The 22,480-nt window shown below is 41.9% G+C and overlaps 1 protein-coding gene across 1 annotated transcript in view; it reads right to left on the bottom strand.

Annotated features, from left to right (window-relative positions):
* HYDIN (HYDIN axonemal central pair apparatus protein) overlaps window positions 1-22,480 on the bottom strand; it is a 388,294-nt gene that overhangs the window by 172,573 nt on the left and 193,241 nt on the right. The window contains 5 exon segments of the mRNA XM_033218949.1: window positions 2,461-2,598; window positions 4,720-4,929; window positions 5,189-5,308; window positions 8,266-8,344; window positions 9,067-9,186. Of these exon segments, the coding sequence (XP_033074840.1) occupies window positions 2,461-2,598; window positions 4,720-4,929; window positions 5,189-5,308; window positions 8,266-8,344; window positions 9,067-9,186 (667 nt within the window).

The following is a 22,480-nucleotide window of genomic DNA, read 5'->3' as shown; positions in this document are numbered from 1 at the left end:
GTAGTCCCAGCTACTTGGGAGGCTGAGGCAGGAGAATGGCGGAAACCCAGGAGGCGGAGCTTGCAGTGAGCTGAGATCTGGCCACTGCACTCCAGTCCGGGCGACAGAGCGAGACTCCGCCTCAAAAAAAAAAAAAAAAAAAAAAGAAATGAAATTTCTGGGTCAAAGTGTAATTTTGATAGATAAGGCCAAATTATTCTCTACACAGTTGTTATCAATTTACAATAACTGCAGCAATGTAAATTCAAATGCTTTAAAAAACTTTAGAAACGGGCAAGGAAAATATAGCAGTTATGACAAAAAGATGGAATAGAAACAAAACTCTAAGGACATTTTAAAAATAGACAAATGAAATACGACGAAAGAAATAATAGCAAGCATTTCAGTTTTGCTAATCATAAGAATGTGTTAAATATTCCTACTGAAACTTAAGGACTCTCAGAGAAGATTAAAAAACAAAATCCCAATACATATGTTTTATGAATGATAAGCCTAAAACAAAATGACATAGACTATGGGCAAATTATGTAAGGCAAAAAGAAAGCAGCAATCACAATATTAAGACCAAACAAAGCGGATTTCAAAGCAGAGCATTCAAAGGGAACAAGAAGGCAACTGAAGGCAGACAGAACACACAGTCCATCATGAACACTTAATAGTCATGAGATCTTCTGTGTCAACACAGAAACAAAAGGGTATAAAACAAAAAGGTGCATATATTTGTAGAAAACAATAGAGAAATGGACAAAAGTTTTATATACCACTCTTGGGTCTTAGAAAAATTAAACAGAAAAAGATACAGAAGATTTTAACATTACAATTATTCAGGTTAATTTAGTAGAGATTCCAGTTATGATAATCTGGATTCTATAGCCCAGGTAACATTATTTTCAAACATTTATTAGTATTAAAAATCACTTTAGGTCATTAAAATATATTAATAAATTCACTAAGTAGGAATTTAGAGGACCATATTATCTGATCATGATTCAAAAAAACCTCAATATTAGTAACAATTTCAATAACAAAAGCAAAAATCTTAATCATTTGGAAAATAAAAAAAGAAAAATGTATTTTAAATTACACTTGTAAGTAAAACTATAATTTAAGACAACTATAATTTAGATAATGAAAATTATAATAGTTAAATATTAACATGTATAAAACACATAAAATTGACATCTACTTTTTTATCTGTAATTTTCTTAAAATATAAGGGATAAGGCCAAAGGTGTCCTTAGGCAAATGGATAGTCTTACATTTTTTCATTATTAACTAAGAAAAAAAATAAAAGTAGGCATTCAAGTCAGGAAGTTAGAGAAACAAAACACAAGAGTGAATTTGGGCTGGGTGAGATGGGGCTCATGCCTGTAATCCCAGCACTCTGGGATGCGTTCAGGAGTTCAAGACCAGCCTGGGCAACATGGCAAGACCCTGTCTCTAAAATAAATAAATAAATAAATAAATAAATAAATAAATAAATAAAATAATAAACACAAAAATTAGCTGGGTGTGGTGGTGCATGCCTGTGGTCCCAGCTACTTGGGTGGCTAAGGTGGGAGGATTGCTTGAGCCCAGGAGGCAGCGGTTGCAGGGAGTTGAGATCTGCGCTCCAGTCTAGGCGACAGAGCCAGACCTGGTCTCAAAAAGAAAAACAAAAAAAACAAAAAAACAACAAAAGTGAATTCAAAAGATTAGCTAAGACAAATTGGGAAAAAACCAAAAGGGGAGTTGACCTAACAGATATTAAGATGTATTTTTAAAGTCATAGCAACTAAAATAGTATAGCATTAATGTAGGGACAGACAGAGCAATGAAGAATAAAGAGACCAGCAGTAAACCCAAATATGTGAGATAATTTAGGGGAAGAACAGACTTTATCATCAAAGATGATGGTGCTCATCATCTTTGGATTTATAAGATTATGAATATATACACTTTAAAAATATTTTCCATTTTTTTCTATAACAATTATGTGCTATTTTCATAATGAGAAAAATTCAGCAAATGTTCCTTAAAACTGGTCGATCAATATAATATGAACAAGGAACCACTTTCTCTGTTTGCTTCTGAAACCAGTTTGGCTCAGCGCAGTCTGCTGGTGTTTCACATCTGCTGAAGTCAGTGGAGAGGAAGCCCTAGGGAATTACAAGGGCAGTGTGAAGACATCGGTGGAGATAAACTAGTCTCGTTATCATGGAAAATAAATCCATGGGTTGCATTTGTCTTGTTGATTGCTATATCCCTGGTGCCTGGAAAGTGGCTACTGAGGGACTAAATATTTGTTTAATAAATGAGTGAAGTGGCTTGGATTTATTTATTTATTTTTTCTGCTTCTGAGAGTTCTTCAGTTTTAATAAAAAGAAAACAGTCACACTTGTAACCCTGGCCATGAATACTCACCTGCATCGGGGTGGGGCTCGTAGGTTTGAATTCGGGCCCCTCCCACTGTTTACTTACGGAGAGAGGCAGGATTAGTGGCACTCCAGGGAGAAGGTTGTCTGGAGAAGACTGGGGGTCAGTCAGAACCTTGAACTCAAAGCCGACTTTCCCCGTGTTCGTCAGCATGATTTCCCTCTCTGTGACGTGGTCAAACAGCTTGAAAGAGAAGGAGATGAGTGACTCCTTTGCCACCCACTCTTGGGACGTGGCTTTGATCGTGACAAAGGTGCAGAAACAGGCCTCATGGATAAAGGTGTGACAGATCCTGATATAAAGACTGGTCAATCTACATCTCAGCATCACAACAAATGCCTACTGGGGCACTAGACTCTGGAAACCTGGCTGTTAGTTCTTCTAAGAACCGATTTAGTTTAGGTATGGCTGTGGGGCTGAGCGTTTTATCTTCCTGGGTCTCAGTTTTTTCACTACAGGAATTTGTAATAGAGAATCTTAAAGTAAGATTTCTACATTAAAAACATTTGTCTTCTGGATTCTGTACTGTAAGAAAAACAAAAGATTTGAGTTTAGAAGGTTCTAGAATGAATTTTTCCATTCAGATGGAGAACCATGGGTGTAACAGGCCAGTCATGTTCTTTTTCTTGGAATTTTGCTAACATAATTCACCAGCTGGGTTAGCAGGCCCAGTAACCACAAACAGGCCACTTTGGGGGTCCTTAGGAAAAGCTAGGGTGAGGACTGACTGCTTCAAAGACTATACTCAGAGATGAGCCAAAACCAAGTGCCCAAAGGACCCTGGAGACGAGGAAGGAAAGAGAATTCTATTTGGTCAGCATCATGGAGATGGTCTCAGTAGGTGCTAGGTGAATCCGATTTTAGGCACAATCTTTGATCTATAAACACACATGCATGCACACGATTCAGTAATTATACATGAAGGAGCTATGTAATGGAGATTCAATCCTCATTGAAATTTGGTAGGAGATATGGTCTCCAAGTGCATAACACAAAATCTGATTGGGAAGAGAATGTATACTGATGGAACTGACAATTATTCCAAAACAAAAATGGGAAAGTATATTATATTATGGCAAAGATTATCATTAAGTGCCAAGGGAATGTAAAGTAAAAGATAACTGTGGAAGGAGCTGAGCTGGGTCTTATGGGATATAGAGGTTTGGGCTTGGCAGAGTGGAGGATGGGAAAGATAAGGTAAGAGAAAGCGTAACCTCATGAAAGGATGGGGTGCACTGGGGCCAGTGGATAGACCAGCTTGGCCACAATGAAATGTATGGACTATAATAGGGAATTATGGGAAGTAAAACTTACAGTGTAAAGATCACCAGTTAATAGAGAGGCTTAGGATAGCCTCACCCAGGTGGAGGAATGGGCTCTGACCCAAAGGAACTCATGACAATGGACAGCCAACTCTGACCCAGCACGGCACTGACCAGACGCTTTAAGTAATGACAAATCCTGGTGGGATAGGCCTGCTACTCCATTCCCACCTTATAGATGAGGGACACTGAGGCTTGGAGAGGTGATGTGCCCAAGGTCATGCAGTCAGGAGGAAGTAAAACTGGAATCCGAAGAGGAAGTAAAACCAGAATACGAAGAGGAAGTGAAACCGGAATACGAAGAGGAAGTGAAACCGGAATACGAAACCATGCTCTTTGGTCAATATCACCTTGCTTTGCCAAATGCTGCTGGGCTTAATTGGTCAGGGACTGATGGGATGACAACACCATTTTGGAAAATGTCGCTGGACTTACTGAATCAGAATCTGCACTTGAACAAGACTCCCAGGTGATTCATAGGCACATTACAGTGTGGGAGGAACTGCTGTAATAATTTAGGCATGGCTTGATGAGACCCTGCAATGTGGTATCAGTGGCAATGGGAAGAGAAAACTGACTCAGAGAGGGACGCTGGTGATGAGTCAGCAAATCCTGGATGCTTAGAAGGATGTGGAGAGGTGAAGGAGAGAGTGCAGAGGAAAAGCCTTGGAGATTGTGAACCCAAGTGTGGAGAAAATGGCAGTGCTATTGAAAGAAACGCAGAAGTTGGAACAGGCTCCTGGGTTGAAAGTGAAGAAGTGACCTTGAGCATCTAACATGCTCAGTTTCAGGAGATGATAAGAAAAGCAAATGCAAGTATCTGGCAAACAGTTGGCAGCAGAAGGATGGTCAGGGTTAGGGAGGCAGATGGGAGATCAAGGACAGAGGTGATGGCAAGACTACGATGACTGGGGTTCAGGAGAGATTTGTTTAAGATGCTTAAGGCAAAACCAGAAAATCTCCACCCAATGGTGTGCGATACCTGTAATCCATAGTGAATATCTTTGGTGTCAAAGGAATAGTTGACCAGGGACGCCTCTCCCTTTAGTGTTATTTCGTAGGTGGGTCCTTCTTCTACTTCACACAGAGCTTTAGCTTGCGCAATGATGTTAGTGTGTCCATAGAAGGTGAATGACATTTGGTGGCTACTGTGTGGCTGCAACACTCCAAACAGGGGCAAAATATCAAACACCTGCAGAGAAAGTCATTCTATAAGAGAGCAGCTGATGGGATGAACGCCTGTCAAGGGTAAGTGAAAGTTATGTCAATTTACACATTAATTCCAATCTTTAACTCATTTGATAGAAGGTAGCCCGGCACCCTGAAAACACACAATGGTAACGATGGTAACAGTGCTCTGGTGAGATTTAAGTTTCTAATGTGGGGCAGGTGCTCAGTTAGAAAGAAAAGTTAGTGTCTGCTAAGGTCAGGATTCACACTGTGTCACTTACTTCTTCTATCCCGATGGAAAGCATCTCATTCTGTTCACAGGTCTGTAGGGATTCCTGATCCTCCACCTGGCTCTGGCTTGAGTATATTCTTTCTGTTTCAGCAGAGCTAATTTTTATTTCCTAGAAATTAAAGATGTGAGGAAAAGCTGGCAAGCATTCAAAATGGATCATCAATTGACAGAAAAATAAAGTATGTTGTATACGATTATAAAAATAGTACATTTTTTTCCCAGGGAGATAATTGAGCAAGTGACTATAATGGACATACAAGGATGTTTATGGCAGCATTATTTATAACAGCAAAACTTTGGAAGACAACTCGGTGCCCATCAATAGGCGGTCACTTTAAATGAAGTGTGTGTGGTACGTCTATCTATGAAGGATAATGCATGTATATTTATGGATGGGAATGATGTGCACAATATATTACTGAGTGAAAACAGTTCCATTCATGTGAAATTACATATGCCTCATGTGTCTGAAGGTGTGGGTGTGTAAATTCCTTCAGAGATTTGCATAGGCAAATAGAAATATCTGGGAAGTTGTTTGCTAAGAATTTCATTAGAATTTTTCTCAGTGGGGTAGAAAGAAGATAGGAATTTTGAGGATGTTTGCTTTAATTTTTCTGTATTCTTGAGTTTATATGTATACATACGTACATATATTTCTACACATATATTTTAGTTTTGAGACAAGATGTCTGTCACTGTCACCCAGGCTGGAGTGCAGTGGCACAATCAGAGCTCACTGCAGCCTCGAATGCCTGGGCTCAAGTGATGGTCCCACCTCAGCCTCCCTAAAGTAGCTAGGACTGCAGGCGTGTACCACCACACCCTGGGGACTCGTTATATTGCCCAGGCTGGTCTTGAACTCCTGGCCTCAAGCCATCCTCCTGCCTTGGGTCCCAAAGTACTGGGGTTACAGGCGTGAACCACTGTTTCTGGCCTATTCTTGAGTTTTCTATGACAAGCATCTTTGAAAATAGAAAAAGAAGAATTAACATTTAAAAGACAAATGTTTTACATACTCATACCTACTCATTCTAAAAAAATTGTAAAATACAGAAAGCTCCAAGGAAAGAAAGAAAAATCCATCTCAGGTTATACTGTAGATAAATATTATTATATATTATATATGTATATAAAATATATATTATATAGGTATATGTATATATAAAATATATTATAAATATATATGTATATATACACTGTGTATTATGTGTGCATATATATTTGTATTCTGATTTTTCAGTTGACCTAATATGAGTGCTATCTTTCCATATGACTGATCATTCTTCACAAACATCACTTAAAGTATTTTAGAAAGTTGATTGTACACGATACAAATTTAAAATATTCAAAAGAATATATGGTAAAACATTAAAAAAAAGACTCCTATCCCTACAGTTCTCCGGTTCCCCCCTCCTAAGGTACCCACTGTCCAGTTTCCTATATGTTCAATTAGTTATTCCTCTTCATTTAGCTGATATTTACTGGGGACTTACTTAGAACCAGTTCTATATCCTGAGGATATGACAGTGAACAAACAGAAAAAAATTCCTGGCCTCATGAAGATTAAATTCCAGAGATATTCCAAGCACAAGCAAAGACACCAATGTAACTGTTTGAGAGGTAACACAGTAGCTAAGAGTAAGCCAGATGGTCAAGTCTTCCAGCTCCATGGCTTGATGGACATGTCCCTGCATTGGTAAAATGGGGAAAGATGGTGGTACCCACCTCAAAGGGGTGCTGGGAGAAGTAAAAGAGTTAATGTAAAAAACTGCTTTGCTGGGGCTGTGGCTCACGGCTATAATCCCAGGACTTTGGGAGGCTGAGGCAGGTGGATTGCCTGAGCTCAGATGTTCAAGACCACCCCAGGCAACATGGTGAAACCCTGTCTCTACTGAAATACAAAAATTAGCCGGGCATGGTGGCAGGTGCCTGTAATCCCAGCTATTCGGGAGGCTGAAGCACGAGAATCGCTTGAACCCAGGAGGCAGAGGTTGCAGTGAGCCAAGATGGTGCCACTTCACTCTGGCCTGGGCAACAGAGTGAGACTCTGTCTCAAAAAAACCACAAAAAACAAACAACAACAACAACAAAAAAAAAAAAAACAAAAAAACCAAAGCTTATATCAGTGCTCAATAAGTGTTGGTTGCTTTAACAGACATTTTTCTTCATACAAATGGTAGCACACAATGTACTTTGTTTTGTTTTGCACTGAGTATTTTTTCTTAATATATCAGAGATTGTGCCAAATTAGTATGTAGAGACCTTTCTCATTTTTTAAAAAGAATTTCATAGTATTGCCTTGTGCAGATGTAATTTAGTTTATTCAGATGGTCTCCTATTGGTGAAATTAAGTTGTTTCCAATATTTCTTGCTTTTACAAACAAAGCTGCAGCGTACAACAATGGTTACATGCTTTATGCAAATGCGGACGTGTATCTGGAGGATAATTTCTAGAAGGGGGACAATGCATTTTAAATTTTGATATACTTGCCAAGTTGTATGTTATAGAGGTTATGCCAATTCATACTCCTACCCACACCGTAGAAAAATCCCGCTCAACACTATTTTAAAAGATTGCATCACATCATGGACATAAAGCAATTTATCTTTCATTTTTTTTTTCATCTTTTTCTATTTCTAAATGTTGTAACAAGCATCTTTGTATGCACATCTTTGTATCTCCAATAGTTCGCTTAGGTCATCATTCTAGAAGGAGAATTTAAGGGTATTAATTTTTAAGCTCCCTCTGTTTTTGCTACAGAATTATTAAGAAAATATTTTCCCTTTAGCATCCTCTATCTAGGGTGTAGGAACATCACAGGATCACCAAGGTTTAGGGATAACTGGCTTTTCCATTGTAGAGAAGATATATGTGCTGAGGTGTCCTGGGCTCTCACTGAGTATTGGCTCTGGGGTGTTTGGCTGGGAAGAAATGTGGGTAAAGCTATACGGCTTTGTCTCAACTAAATGCAAGCATCGCACTGGCCACTCCGCTCCTGGTTCTGCCTTTGTTTTATGGGAAGGACCCTTGACCTGCCTACCCTCCCCAGGGAAAGGACACCGTACATCTGAGATCACACTGGACGCTTTCGTTTTTCTTGGTTCTTTTTCTTCAGGCCTGGCATCTTCATCCACAAGGACAGTCCTGAGAAGTTTAATGAGATGCAGAGATTCACTCATTGGGCCGTCATCAGTACAGTCTCAGGTGCATAACTGCCCTGTATTCCTCTTCTCCCTCTACCACACCCCCAAACGTAAGGGGGCTTCTCAATCAAGGGACACCTTTCTCAAGAGGTCAGCTGTCAGGGCTCTGCTGCCCTATGCCCCCAAACATGTGGTCTAGGCCACTGAACTTGTCAATTTTTCACAGGGCTCAACCCTTCTTTACTGGCCCATCAAGCCCATGTCCAACTTACAAAAAGTCCTACGAAGCTCTAGCAATTCTTCAGACAACGTGGGTGCCCTATGTGCTTAATGTTGTTTCCCTATTTATTGGAGCATTTTATTGTGAGGATATAATGTTTGGTGAATTGTTATGTCCTTTCCTGCTTGCTACTCTGGACCCAATCCTGGCTGTAGATCTTGGACATATGTAGACCTTGGACAATATGATAGAAAGGGCTCAGTCCCCCAGGACTCATGATGGTACCCTCTCCCTATCCTGTATGTTTAGTCTGGGCCTACACATAGAAAACACTTATTAAACTGTTGACTGGGGACTGGATGAATGAACCAATGAGGGATGAATATTGAGAATGTAAGACCATGTAAAGAAAAGAAAAGCTACTACAAAAAATCCATGTTGGCTTTGCATTTGCACTTACTTAACAAAATCATTTAAATCCATCTCGGGGCATCTGCACTTACTTAAAATCATTTAAATCCATCTCGGGGATTGCTGGTGAGCTGGCAGTCTCTGAGGTTGCTGGGATGGACTCCATCTGGGCCAGTGGGGCACTGTACGGCTTCTTTGGCAACGTCACAAACCTACCAAGGCATGGGACAGGAAATGGGGGGAGACAGGAGACATCAGTTTTTGCAAATCAGTGCTCAGTGGGCTCTCAGTTTCTAAGGCCAAACTCCAAATCCCAGACCAGGCAGGTCTAGCAGGGACCACCTTACACCCTCCCTTGAACTTGCCTTCTTCAAATCTCAGCTAAGGTTTCACTTGCTCTTAAAAAGTTTTCTGACTACCAGTCTTGGGCCAATTTCTTTCCTCTGAGTATCCACAGCCCCCTAGGCTTCCCCTTTCACACTTATTTTTACCATCCCTGCTAGATGTGGACTCGCTGAGGACTGGTATCCAATATGGTGTCTAATCCAGAGCCTGGCCTGGAGTAAGTAGTCAGCATGGTCGTGAATGAATGAACCACAAGGGATCCTGCTCCCAGATCACCAGAAAGCAGGGCTAAGACTCAGCTGAGGCCTGGGAAGCACTCTCCGTTAGGGGCCTGGAAGTGCAGGCTCGGGTTTCCTACATGACCTTGCCTCCTAAACGTGACCTCAGTGCCTTGCTCGCCACACCCTAGTCCTGGTCCCACCACTAAGCTGTGCTGCCACACGAGTTCTCTGAGCAGAGGAACCCAGGGGAAAAGAAGCAACTGTACCAGCTGGTGCTGAAGCCCATATGTCCAGGTTCCAGTGATTAAAAAGGTCTTTGGATGTCACAAAGGCCAAGGTGGTGGGGTCACGCCCATTCTTCCTGTTTCTCCTTGGTACGTGGCTTTTTCTGGACCCATCTCTGCCCCTCCCCAACCTATCTCAAGCCCTTGATGTTAATTTCAATCCATTTCACTTATATATTCACTCTGGCCCCATCTGTACTCAGAGGCTCAGCACAAATGTCATCTACTATGTGAAGCTTTCACCACTGGCCCATCTCCCTCCTTTGGAAGCTTCACAGCATTTCAGCTGCACTTCTTTTAGGACCCTGTCCACTCTAACCACATCCTAGAGTATCATTTCTTAAATTTCAGGCATCCCACTACCATACTCGTGATTTGTAAGCACACAGTTTGATGAGTTTTATACACATCTGTGGAACTATCACCACATTAATACACAGAATGTTTCCATCATCCTAAAAAGTTGCCTTGTGCAAACACTCATCTGCTTAATATCACTAGAGATTAATTTGCCTACACTTTCATAGAAATGGAATTGGAAATATGTACAAATTTGTGTCTGACTTCCTCTGTTTGGCGTGATGTTTTTGAGATTCGTCCATGTTGCTGCATGTAGCAGTGAGCTGTTCTTTTTTTTTTGGAGCAGTATTCCACAGTGTGGATGTTTTCCCACCTTCTTGTTGATGGACACCTCGACTATTTCTAGCTTGTAGATGCTATGAATCAAGTTGCTATGAATATCTGTGTAAAAGTCTTTTTGTAGACATATGTTTTCATTCTTCTTGGGTAAACTCCTTGGAAGCGAATTGCTGGGTTGTATGGTATATGTATGTTTAACATTACAGGAAACTGCAAACCAGTTTTCCAAAGTTGTTGTACCACTTTACACTACCACCTGCATTGTATGAGAGTTCCAGTTGGTCTGCATTCTCATCCACACTTGGTATTTAGTCTTTTACATTTTACCCATTCAAATGAGCATATGGTAATATCACATTGTGGGGTTCATTAATAGGCTATATCACTACTATAAATAAAAACACAGTATTATCTCTCATATTTAGAAAAATCAACACAACAGAAAAAATCAATGTAATTATTTTCTTGCCTGGTGAAGGCTCTGAGCTGAGCTCTGGTTGCTCTTTTTAGGAAGGGAAAACACTGGCCCAGCATGATCTTGGCTGGGCTTATTACTGTATGGAAGAAGGATCCACGGTGTCCCCTCTTTATAGACCCTATTGCACAGGGTCTCATACATAGGGCCCAAACTCAACAGATGTTTGATTGATTGAATGGATGGATGGATGGATGGATATGTGGACTGTTGAATGAGAACAGTTGAATAGCATGGAGCATTCACTATGCAGAATAGTCAGCATCTGACTATCCTGCACCCTCTCTGCCAACCTGAGATAAAGAGTGGGGATGGGAAAGCATGGAGAAGTCACAGAGTATGGAAAAACTCTTTTCATTTTTGGCCTGAGCTTCCATTTGACTTGTTCCAGGCCAGATGTCTCTAGCTGACTTTACCTCTGGCTGAAACCACTCCATTAGGGGCAGAGAACACATGTTGGGCTGGGTGCTAAAAAATCTCCTGGGAAGGTCGTTAAAATAAAGATTCCTGAACCTCGTCCTCCGACAGATTACAATTCAGCAGGTCTCAGGAGTCAGATTTTTAGCAGTCTTCCCAGGCAATTCTAATGGGCAGGCAGATTTAGGAGCTGCCGTGCGTAGGAATGGCAACATGACAGCTGAGGATGGAGCTGATAATTAATATGGGGCTACCACTGCAGCCTTAACAGCTAGGGACAGTGAAAATCAGCCAAGGACAATTCTGAACACTTATTAAATCACCCCAGGTCAGAAGAGACGCCTGGGGAAGCTTTGCCGGCTCGCTGCCCCACATAATAGCACTCTCCCATCCAGCCTTTGCACCCCTGTGAGATGTGCTGCATAAAGAGAAAGCACATGGGAATTTCTGTAAAGGAAAAATACGAAGCTGTAGAGGGTTTTCATACCTGAGGAAAAACAACACCTCAGTGGACAATGCTGCCTGGACAACTGGGAAGTGAGAGGTCTCTGTGGAAATCAACAGAGGAAGGCAGAGCAGCCCTCCCTGCTCGCCACCTGAGCCACAGGAGACAGTGAAACATTTACCGTAACGAGGGCTTTAAGTTATTAAAACTGGAAAACCTGCTCCAAAATATTGAAATAGAATGTTGGTAGAGGTTTTTGGATCAGATTTCCTTTTACCCTCAGGAACAGACGATTACTTTCCTGGTATGCTGACCCTAACGGGAGTAGATTCAGTTATTTTTAAAAGAGAGTGCATAGCAAACAGGAACAATCGATACTGCTCCAATTCCAGAGCTCCTCGTATCGGAATCACGGGAGAAGCCAGGAGAGAAATGCCCCCTGTAGCTGCCGGAGAATCACATGCACGTCAGACACCCGCTGATCAGCAGCACTGGCTTTAGGGGCAGTGGCTTCCCTCCTCATGGTTTATTTTCAACTCTGGGGGAAAGATCACCACAATCTTTTGTGCTGCAAAGTTAAAAAAAAAAAACAAAACCCACCATACTTTTTTCCTGTTCTTTCTTCACTGGAAGCAGTGTGGTGCTAAAATAAAACCCTAATGAACAAGCTTGTATTTCAGTTGATGTTCTGTGTTGCAGCTTCCATGATCTTTGCAGATGGGATGGTGGATGCTGGACACCCATTGAGGTCTGTGCAGTGCAGTCTTGTGGGAAAAGGTAGTGGGGGTGGGCAGCCCTGCAGGAGACCCAATGACTTCTAATTCATTGATTCATTAGACTTGGCTTCTGGGAGTGTCCACTACAGAGGATGAAATTAGCCACTGGCTAGACAAGAAGGGCCTGCATATGCCGTTTAATACTTTTTAAAAACTGATGACTGCAGCAGGTGCTGCCGGTGCACTTTATTAGGGTGATGCACCCAGGTGCTGTGTGTGTGGCTGTACCTTCCTCTGGAGCATTGCCCTGGCCTGTTGGGAGATGCCTCACCCACTCTGAGCTGCCTTCCCTCTCATTAGGGTATGACTTATAGGAAGGAGTGACTGCTAGGGGTGGCGAGTATGAGAGCCCAGCCTCCTTGTCTCTGAGTGGGACAAACTGTGATGTAATTTACACTCCACAGCTCCCCATGGGATCAGGCAGAGGTTAGACTTCTGAAATCACATCTTCCTCTAGTTTTCCTCCAGCCCTATCTTGCTTCCCTTAATTTCTTATAGTTTCTCCTGAGAGCCCTCCCTCAATAAATCACCTCAAGAACTACATTCTCGGGCTCTCCTTCTAGGGAATCCACTATAGTGTTGTAGGATTCCAAAGATGAGAAACCCAATCCTTGCTTCAAGGAGCTAAGAGGCCAGTGGATCAGAGTCAGAGCCACAGGAATGGCTGTGCTTTAGGGTACAAGTGCTCCAGCAGGGAGCCAGGCAGTGCACAAGGGTTCCAAGCAAGGCTGTGGGGTCAGAGGGCTTGGGTTTGAATTCCAGCTTCCCCACTGGTGTACTATGGGCCTGGGGGCTGTGTTAGTAAGAGAACCCTCTGCATCTGATTGCGGTGAGCCCTAGTTCATGTAAGGAGCCCCGTGGAAGCTGGGTCATAGCAAATGTCCAATAAGTGTGAGCCACTCTTGTGTGGGGCTGGTGAGGATTATCATCATTTTTGGAATTCAAACAAGGGAGATGCTAACTTGTCTTGGAGGCATACGGAAGTCTTCATGGAGGAGGATATGGTCCAACTATGCCTGAAAGAAAGAATGGTTCTTTTCAAGTGAAGAGTGGAAGGAACATTTAGGCTGAGGGAAAGGTGCCTGCAAAGCAGCGGTCCCTAACTTTTTGGCACCAGGGATTGGTTTCACGGAAGACAATTTTTTCCATGGATGGGTGGGGGTGGTCGGGGGGATGGCTTCAGGATGATTCAAGCACATTATATTTATTGTGCACTTTACCTCTATTATTATTACATCATAATATATGATGAAACAATTATATAACTCACCATCATGTAGAATCAGTGGGAGCCCTGAGCTTATTTTCCTACAACTAGACAGTCCCATCAGGGGGTGATGGGAGACAGTGACAGATCATCAGGAATTAGATCCTCATAAGGAGCATGCAACTAGGATCCCTTACATGTGCAGTTCACAATAGGGTCTGTGCTCCTGTGAGAATCGAATGCCGCTGCATATCGGACAGGAGGCGGAGTTCAGGTGGTAATGTGAGTGGTGGGGAGTGGCTGTAAATACAGATGAAGCTTCACTTGCTCACCTGCCGCTCACCTTCTGCCGTGTGGCCCAGTTCTTAACAGGCCACAAACTGGTGCTGTCATGTGGGGGGTTGAGAACCCCTGCTGCAAAGGAAATAGGATGGAGAGAATGTGGATTCCCCAGGGACAGGGAAGAAGTCTGTTGTGGGCGCAGCGTATGTGTAGGTGCCAAATGGAAGCAGGTGATGATGATGACAATGATGATGAAGAATACAGAAGCAATGAGGTGGGGTCAGTGATGGTCGGCACTGGGGTCAGGCATGACAAGAAGGGAGATAGTAGCCATGGGGAGGGGGAGGGGCTGATGCCCCAACTGCCACTGCAGGCTGGCACTGACCCCAGCAGTCACTTTGATTGCTCTTATGCACCTCTTCCTCCTGGCATTGAGCAGTTAACATCTACCTAACCTTTCAGCATTAGCTTAGATGTTACTTTCACTGGAACATCTTCCCTGACCCCCAAGTCCAGGTTCAGGGGTCATCTCCATGCTTCTACACCCCACATTGTAACTGACTCATCAGCAGGGGCAGGAGCCACGTCTGCCTCTCTCCCCACTGTCTCCAGCACTGGGCAGCACACCAAGCTTAGAGTCCAGCCTGACATTTGTTGAATGGACTTCTAGTCAGGAGTACTGCAGTTAACTCCCTGTAGTAAAAAGGGTTATACAGATCTTGTTTTGTTCAAATGTTGTATCAGATGGTCTACTATTTGTGAAAAAGTAATCCCTCCAATTCCTGTAAGCACAACTGTTTGTAATACAACTTTGCTTCTCCTCCCATCAACAGATGGAGTCTATTTTCTTCAGGCCTTGCATCTGGGCTTGGCTTGACTTCCTTGGCCAATGAGGCATTCAAAAATGTGATGCAAACGGCAACTTGAAAACCACCTAGCCAATTCACAGATTCATGAGAACTAATACACATTTTCTGTTTAGACAATTATGTTTCGAGTATCTTGCTGTGTGACGAAAGCTAACATATACAGATTGGTTTTATTCTCCCTAGCACAGTGCCCTGCACAATTACCCTCAATAAACAATTACAGAATGAACAAGTGGAATGAAAACATTTCAAGTATGGAAAGAAAATGTCAATATTCTTAGCCACGCAAGCTGGTCATCATCCTTATATATCACTGGTATCAAAATGAGAAAGTGATCCACAGTAGCCACTGGTGCCTTGCACGGTCAGAGGTCCAGTTTTGAGAGTATCCAGCACTCTGAAGGTCTGAATGTGAGCTAGTGGCCTCTGTGAATTAATTTCATTGCTGAGATTATTTTCTCCTGCAGTTCCAATCTCATATTTCCATTGTTCCTAATTTATAATCTGGTGCAAACCACGCATCTTTACTTATCGGATCTTATCAGGTGGCTTCCCAAATTCCTATTCTTGCTCTCAGCTATCTGACTTTGCTTCTCTCATTTTGTAAACCCCCGATCCCTTTCCTTCCTTCCTTCCTTCCTTCCTTCCTTCCTTCCTTCCTTCCTTCCTTCCTTCCTTCTTTCCCTCCCTCCCTCCTCCCTCCCTTCCTTCTTCTGTCTCTACACATTGCAAATCTGCTCCAGATTAGGCAAGCCCCTGACTGCTGTTTCTAAAGGGAGCAGATTATAATATTGCTTTAAATTATATTAAAAGTGAGCATATTTCTAAGCCCCTCTTGGTGCAAACACAAAGTCCCTGCCATGTTTCCATATTTATTGTCTGGATTTGTGGTCCTACACTTGCTGATCCTCCTACATTGGGAAGCAAATGACAGATGGAAACAGATGGGCTGGCCCAGTGCCTTCCCTACCAGCACGGTCTAGCTCTGCCACGTGAGAAAGGGAAGCCAACTAAAGACATGTCTCTATTATGGAAAGCAGCCCCCCGCCCCCCGGCCCTCTGATGTTATTATACCACAGAATACTTCCAACTGGCCACGTGTGCTAAGGTGGAAACTGACGAGAGATTGCTGAGAGGCTGAAACTCAAGTTACTCAGAGCTTAGGAGATGAAAATCATCTTTTTAAAAGGTTCTCAAAAGGAGTTGCAATCGGAGCCTCTAGAACGGTGGTTCTCAGTGTTGGCTGGCCATTGGGATCCTTCATGGACCCTTAAGAAAGACTGAAGCCTGCATCCCAACCAAAGAGATTCTGATTTACTTGGCTTCAATCTATTTGAAACTTCCCAAGGTGATTCCAATGTGCATTCATGGCTGAGAACCACTGACCTAGACGATGGTAGTGAGAAGGTCATGAAGAAAATAGTGAGTGGTAAAGCAACTGTATCAAGTAAGAGCCCCAATTAAGTAACTGCAGCTGACCTTATTCATCACTATTCCCTACCAGGAACTATGAAGCACTTGATATGCACTGCCTAATTTAATCTTCACAACAGCTTGAGGAGGAAACCACTATGATTATCCTGTCTTCAGATGACAAAACCGAGGCTCAGAGGACAGGTCAGTGGCTGCATCAGACCCACACCAAAGCTCATGCTCTTAGTGACTTTGCTGGAGAGTCCAGCCAATCCACAGGTGAGGGCTTCTCCTGGGTCCCATCATGTCAGCCATACCCAGGGCAGTGACTCCCAAAGCAGGTCTTTTCATTCCAAAAGTAATTGGAACCCATAACACAAGGAATATACAATGTGTCGTCTAGAATCTTTGAAAGCAGAGGAACCCATCCTGATTGTAATCTGAATGAGAAAGAGCAAGACACCATTGACCTTGCCCTTGAAGTAACTTTGCAGAAACAGTTTTGCTGTTAGGTGAGTAGTGGAGGAATGTGCCCAGAATCCACCTTGAAGCACTCTAGTCTAGAGAGATTTCTGTGTAAAAATGCCACTTCTATAAAGCTCCAGAAGGTGTCCCCACTGCTACATGATCTTAGAAAGGCTGCCAAACAGGTAGGCTGTGAAATCTCCCTTATAATCAGCTTCAAAGCTCTTCAGGAATACTTTCAAAACAGGATGGTTTTTAAAGTCAATTTCTTTTAATGTCTGGCTTTCAGTAGATGTAGCTAGCTTTGGGAGGATTTTAATTAATATGAAGATGTAGACCAACCAAATGAGTCTTTTTTACGAACATCACTCCATGAACCAAGCGGACACAACCCTGACTTAGGTTCAGATATGCACTGATAGCTTCCGCTGATTTCATTAGAAGCTGGCTTAGCTCACACTGAATCTCTGGAGGGCTGATGCCTTCCGCTGATACTGGAAACATTGGGAAAATGTCTTAAAAAGAATGAAGCTATAACAAGGTGACTGGAGTTCTACAATAACACAAAAGCAGGACAAGAAGTTTTATAACACTCACAATTGAAATGAAAAACAGTCCAATTCAGTTATCTATGGGGTAATGGATATGGTAACTCAGGAAATGAGACTAAGCTGAATTGCAAATAGAAGCAGACTGTATGGGCCCTAACATGGAGATAGCTTTTAAGTTAAATATAAAGAGAGCTAAAGGCCTACCCTGCTCCTTAAGTTTCCCTGTGCTTGGCCCTGGGTCACTTGCAGGTTGACTACAAAGGCAGGAAACTTGTCTCTGGAAGCTCAGATTTCAGAGATGGCATACAGCCTTCTCAGTAGCCTCAGTGGGTAATCTGACCGCCTCCCACCGGTCAGATAAATTAGCTGACCCATCGCAGCAGAAGAGGAGATTCTAGATGGACAGGCTATAGGAGGCCTGGATGATGAAGGCCCTGGGAAGGTTCTGGGAACACCAGAGATGGAGTGTAAAGTGGTCTACTGCTCTCAGGGGACTTCAAATTTACTAACAGTATCCTACTTGTAATGGGGATCATGAGGCACGGACATTGATTTATGCTTCTCAAACTATGTATCTATGTTACAAACACTTTTGCACATACAATATAGTTTCATAATAATAAAATCATTGCTGACTTTCTGCAGGGGCAGTTTCAGTCAAGTGAGGAGGCCAAAAGTCAGTTTAAATTGGGTTGGGGAATGAATGGAGGCAACCAGGGTACTCTGTTTTCTTCCATTCCCTGGTAGAGAGTTGGTGATTAATGCAAGAGGATTAAGAGACGGGTTTTCTAAGATGTGAAGCACTTGTACTGTAGGCAAAGGAATAGGAAGCTTGAAGATACTGAGAGTGTGAGGAGATTATTGCTAGAGAGGAGAACACACAGAAAGCTTGGCCTGGAAAGGCAACAGATGCTTTTTTTCTGTACAGTCACTCTCTGCATCCGTGGGTCCCGCATCCAATGATTTAACCAACCAGGAATCAAAAACTTCTGAGAAAAGAAAAACGATAAAACCCAACAACATAACAATAATAATAATAAAAAAAACCCAGCACATAAAAAACCAATACAATACTGTAACTATTTACATAGATTTACATGAGCTGTTATGGGTAGAGAGGATTTAGAGTATACAGGAGGGTGTTGGAAGGCTATAGACAAATAGAACACCATTTTATACAAGGGACTTGAGCATCTGTGGATTTTGGTATTCTCAAGGGCTCCAACCTTCAGTGGATACCTGAGAGACAACTGTAGATTTAAAAACATTCATGTATTTCTAAAAAGCGAAGGGCTCATCTTCCTCTTGGGTCAGAGGGAAGGAAATGGGGTGGTGAAAGCAACATCCTTAAGAAAAGTAATCACAGGTTGGTTTACAGCCAGGGGAGACCAGAGGGAAGCAAGCCACCAGCAGAGTGAGTTAGGTAGCCTGGAGGGAGAATTCCTGGGAAAGACGATGAAAGGCAGGGCAGATCCAGGAGACACTGTGGAGGAAAAGCTGGTGGAAACACTTGGCATGATCATATTTAATTTTGTCCAATCTGGTGGGTATGTAATAGTGTCTAGTTGTAAATGTTTTAATTTCCATTTACAAGATTACTAATGAGGTGGAACAGCTTTTTATTCTTTATTGGCCATTCATATCTCTTCTTCTGTGAAATAACTGCTCATTCTTCTCTCCTGGGTTTTAGTTGAATTCTGTGTTTTCCTTCAAGGGCATTCTTTATGCAGTATGTAGACTGATCATCTGAAGGCAGTCTGTATGCCAAAACTGCTCTCTGATGGTGCCTTGTCTTTGTACTCGTTTAATGGTATCTCTTGATGAAGAAAGTTCTCAACTTCAACATAGAGATTATGGATAGTTTCATTATGATTTTGTGCTTTTTGTCTCTTAGTTTAAGAAATTCTGAGGCTAGGTGAGGTGGCTCACACCTGTAATCCCAGTAATTTGGGAGCTCAAGATAGGAGGATTGTGTGAGGCTGGGAGTTTGAGACCAGCCTGGGCAACATAGTGATACCCCCATCTCTACAAAAAATTTAAAAAGAGCATCAGCCAAGTGTGGTGGTATGTGTTTGTAGTCCCAGCCACTTGGGGGCTGAGGCAGGAGAATCACTTGAGCCTAGGAGTTTGAGGTTGCAGTGGGCCATGATCATGCCACCACATTCTAGCCTGGGCAGCAAAGTGAGACCCTGTCTGTTTTAAAAAAATCTTCCTTATTCAGAATCAGAGATAATCAAAGCATTACCCTACATTGTCTTCAAATAAAAAAATTGACTTATACTTTTCATGTTTATATCTTTAACCCATTTGAAATTAATTTCTTTTTTTCTTTTGAGAGACAGTCTCACTCTATTGCCTAGGCTGGAGTGCAGTGACACAATCTCGGCTCACTGTAACCTCCGCCTCCTGGGTTCAAGCAATTCTTCTGCCTCAGCCTCCAGAGTAGCGGGGAGTACAGGCACATGCCACCATGCCCGGCTAATTTTTGTATTTTTAATAGAGATGGAGTTTCACCATGTTGGCCAGGCTGGTCTCAAACTTCTGACCTTGTGTGACCTGCCTTGGCCTCCCAAAGTGCTGGGATTACAGGCGTGATTTTCTATAGTGTGAGTTTAGGGATCCGTTTATGCTTTTTTTCTATATAGATGACATATTGTTTCTGGATCATTTACTGAATAGGCCATCCCTTCTCCTTTATTCAAATATTTCAGTTTTGTCACGTTTCCACACATGTAAGGACCTGTTTCTGGGGTCTTTATTCTGTTCCTTTATTCTATTTGCCTATCTGTGCACAAATACCACACTTTAAACTATTGTATTTTTACAATAAGGCTTGATATCTAGGAGCTTGGGTAGTCTCATCTCTCTTCTATATAAAGTTTAGGATCAACCTGTCAGGATTTTGATTGGAAGTACATTTAAACTATAGATCATTCTGGGGAAAAATGACATCTTTACTGAACTGAGTCTTTTAAATCAATGAAACAAGTATGTCTCACCATTTACTTAGGTCTTCTTTAATGACTTTAAATAAAATTATCATTTATCCATAAATATTGTATTTTTATGTTAGATTTATTTCTAAGTACTTTTTTTTTTTTAACTGCATTCTATTTTCTATTTGTTGCTGCTATACAGAAATGCAATTGAGGCTGGGTGCGTTGGCTCACGCCTGTAAGTAATCCCAGCACTTTGGGAGGCCAAGGCAGGTGGATCACCTGAGGTCAGGAGTTCGAGACCAGCCTGACCAACATGGTAAAACCCTGTCTCTATTAAAAATACAAAATTAGCTGGGCGTGGAGGCAGGCACCTGTAATCCTAGCTACTCGAGAGGTTGAGACAGGAGAATTGCTAGAACCCAGGAGGCAGAGGCTGTAGTGAGCCAAGATTGCGCCATTGCACTCCAGCCCAGGGGACAGGGCGAGACTCCATGTCAAAAAAAAAAAAAAAAGTGATGCAATTGAATTTTATAACTTTGTATCAATCCATCCTCCTCACTCAATTCTTTTATTAATTCTAGTAATTTGTCTGTTCATTATTTTGTGTTTTCCATGTAATTATTATATGACTTTTGTTTCTTCCTTTCCAAATCTAGTCTCTTTTATTTACTTTCCTATCTTCCTACACTGGCTAGGATCTTTAGTAAATTGTTGAATAGAAATGGAACTCTTGGCTAGGTGCGGTGGCTCACGCCTGTAATCCCAGCACTTTGGGAGGCCGAGGTAGGCAGATCACCTGAGGTCAGGAGTTCGGGACCAGCCTGGCCAACATGGAGAAATCCTGTCTGTACTAAAAATACAAAATTAGCCGAGCGTGGTGGCGCATGCCTGTAATCTCAGCTATTTGGGAGACTGAGGCAGGAGAATCACTTGAACCTGGGAGGCAGAGGTTGTGGTGAGCCGAGATCACGCCATTGCACTCCAGCCTGGGCAACAAGAGTGAAACTCTGTCTCAAAAGAAAAAAGAAAAAAAAAAAAGAAATGGAACTCATCTTATTTTTGATTTTTAAAGGAGATGACTTTAACATGTCTTCCTATTTTATTTTATTTTTTATTTTATTTTATCTTTTTTTTGAGACGGAGTCTCGCTCTGTCTCCCAGGCTGGAGTGCTGTGGTCAGATCTCAGCTCACTGCAAGCTCCGCCTCCCGGGTTCCCACCATTCTCCTGCCTCAGCCTCCCGAGTAGCTGGGACTACAGGCGCCTGCCACCTCGCCTGGCTAATTTTTTTTTGTATTTTCTAGTAGAGACGGGGTTTCACCGTGTTAGCCAGGATGGTCTCGATCTCCTGACCTCGTGATCCGCCCGTCTCGGCCTCCCAAAGTGCTGGGATTACAGGCTTGAGCCACCGCGCCCGGCCATGTCTTCCTATTTTAAAAAGTTATCCTTGATCAGGTTAAGGAATTTTCACATGAATAGTTGTTTGGCTCTACTGATTTTTTTCCTTGATTTATTGAGATGATCATATGTTTTTTTCTTCTTTAATGGGGTAGTATAGGAAATTGAATTATTGGATTTGTAATGTTAAACCAACCTTGCATTCCTGGAATAAACTCAACCTCATTATATCTTATCTTTTTATGCTTTGCTGGATTCAGTTTGCTAATATTTTGGTGAATGTTTTACATTTATATTTTTGAATTAATGAGTGTGAATGGCCTGAAATCTTTATGTCCCTGACCGGGTTTAATGGATTTTGGTATAAAAATTAAGTTAGTTTTATAAAATAAGTTGGGTAATACTGTCTTTTATATTTTTCTCTGAAAAGAGTTTAAGTTTGAAATAATTTATTTCTTAAATCATTGGATGAACTTTTCTGTATCTATCAGGGCTTAGTGGGTTTTTAAAAACGAGGATATTTGAAACTATTTCTTTAATGGTTATAAGACCATTTGGATTTCTTGTTTTAAAAAAGTTAGTTTTGGCAAGTTGTATTGTTCTAAGAATTTATCCATTTTATCTAAGGTTATTCAGAAGTATGTTTTAAAATGTCTAAGCCTGTGTTTTTATTTACTTGTTTGTTTCTTGTCATCTATTTGCTATTGATTTCTGACAGAACAGATTTTTTGTTGAGATTTGCTTTAAGCCCTAGTATACAGTAATTTTTCTTAACTGTTCC

The sequence above is a fragment of the Trachypithecus francoisi genome, unplaced genomic scaffold, assembly GCF_009764315.1.
Source record: "Trachypithecus francoisi isolate TF-2019V2 unplaced genomic scaffold, Tfra_2.0 Lachesis_group10, whole genome shotgun sequence".
In the NCBI taxonomy this organism is placed as follows: domain Eukaryota; kingdom Metazoa; phylum Chordata; class Mammalia; order Primates; family Cercopithecidae; genus Trachypithecus; species Trachypithecus francoisi.
This window is presented reverse-complemented; position numbering and strand designations above follow the sequence as displayed.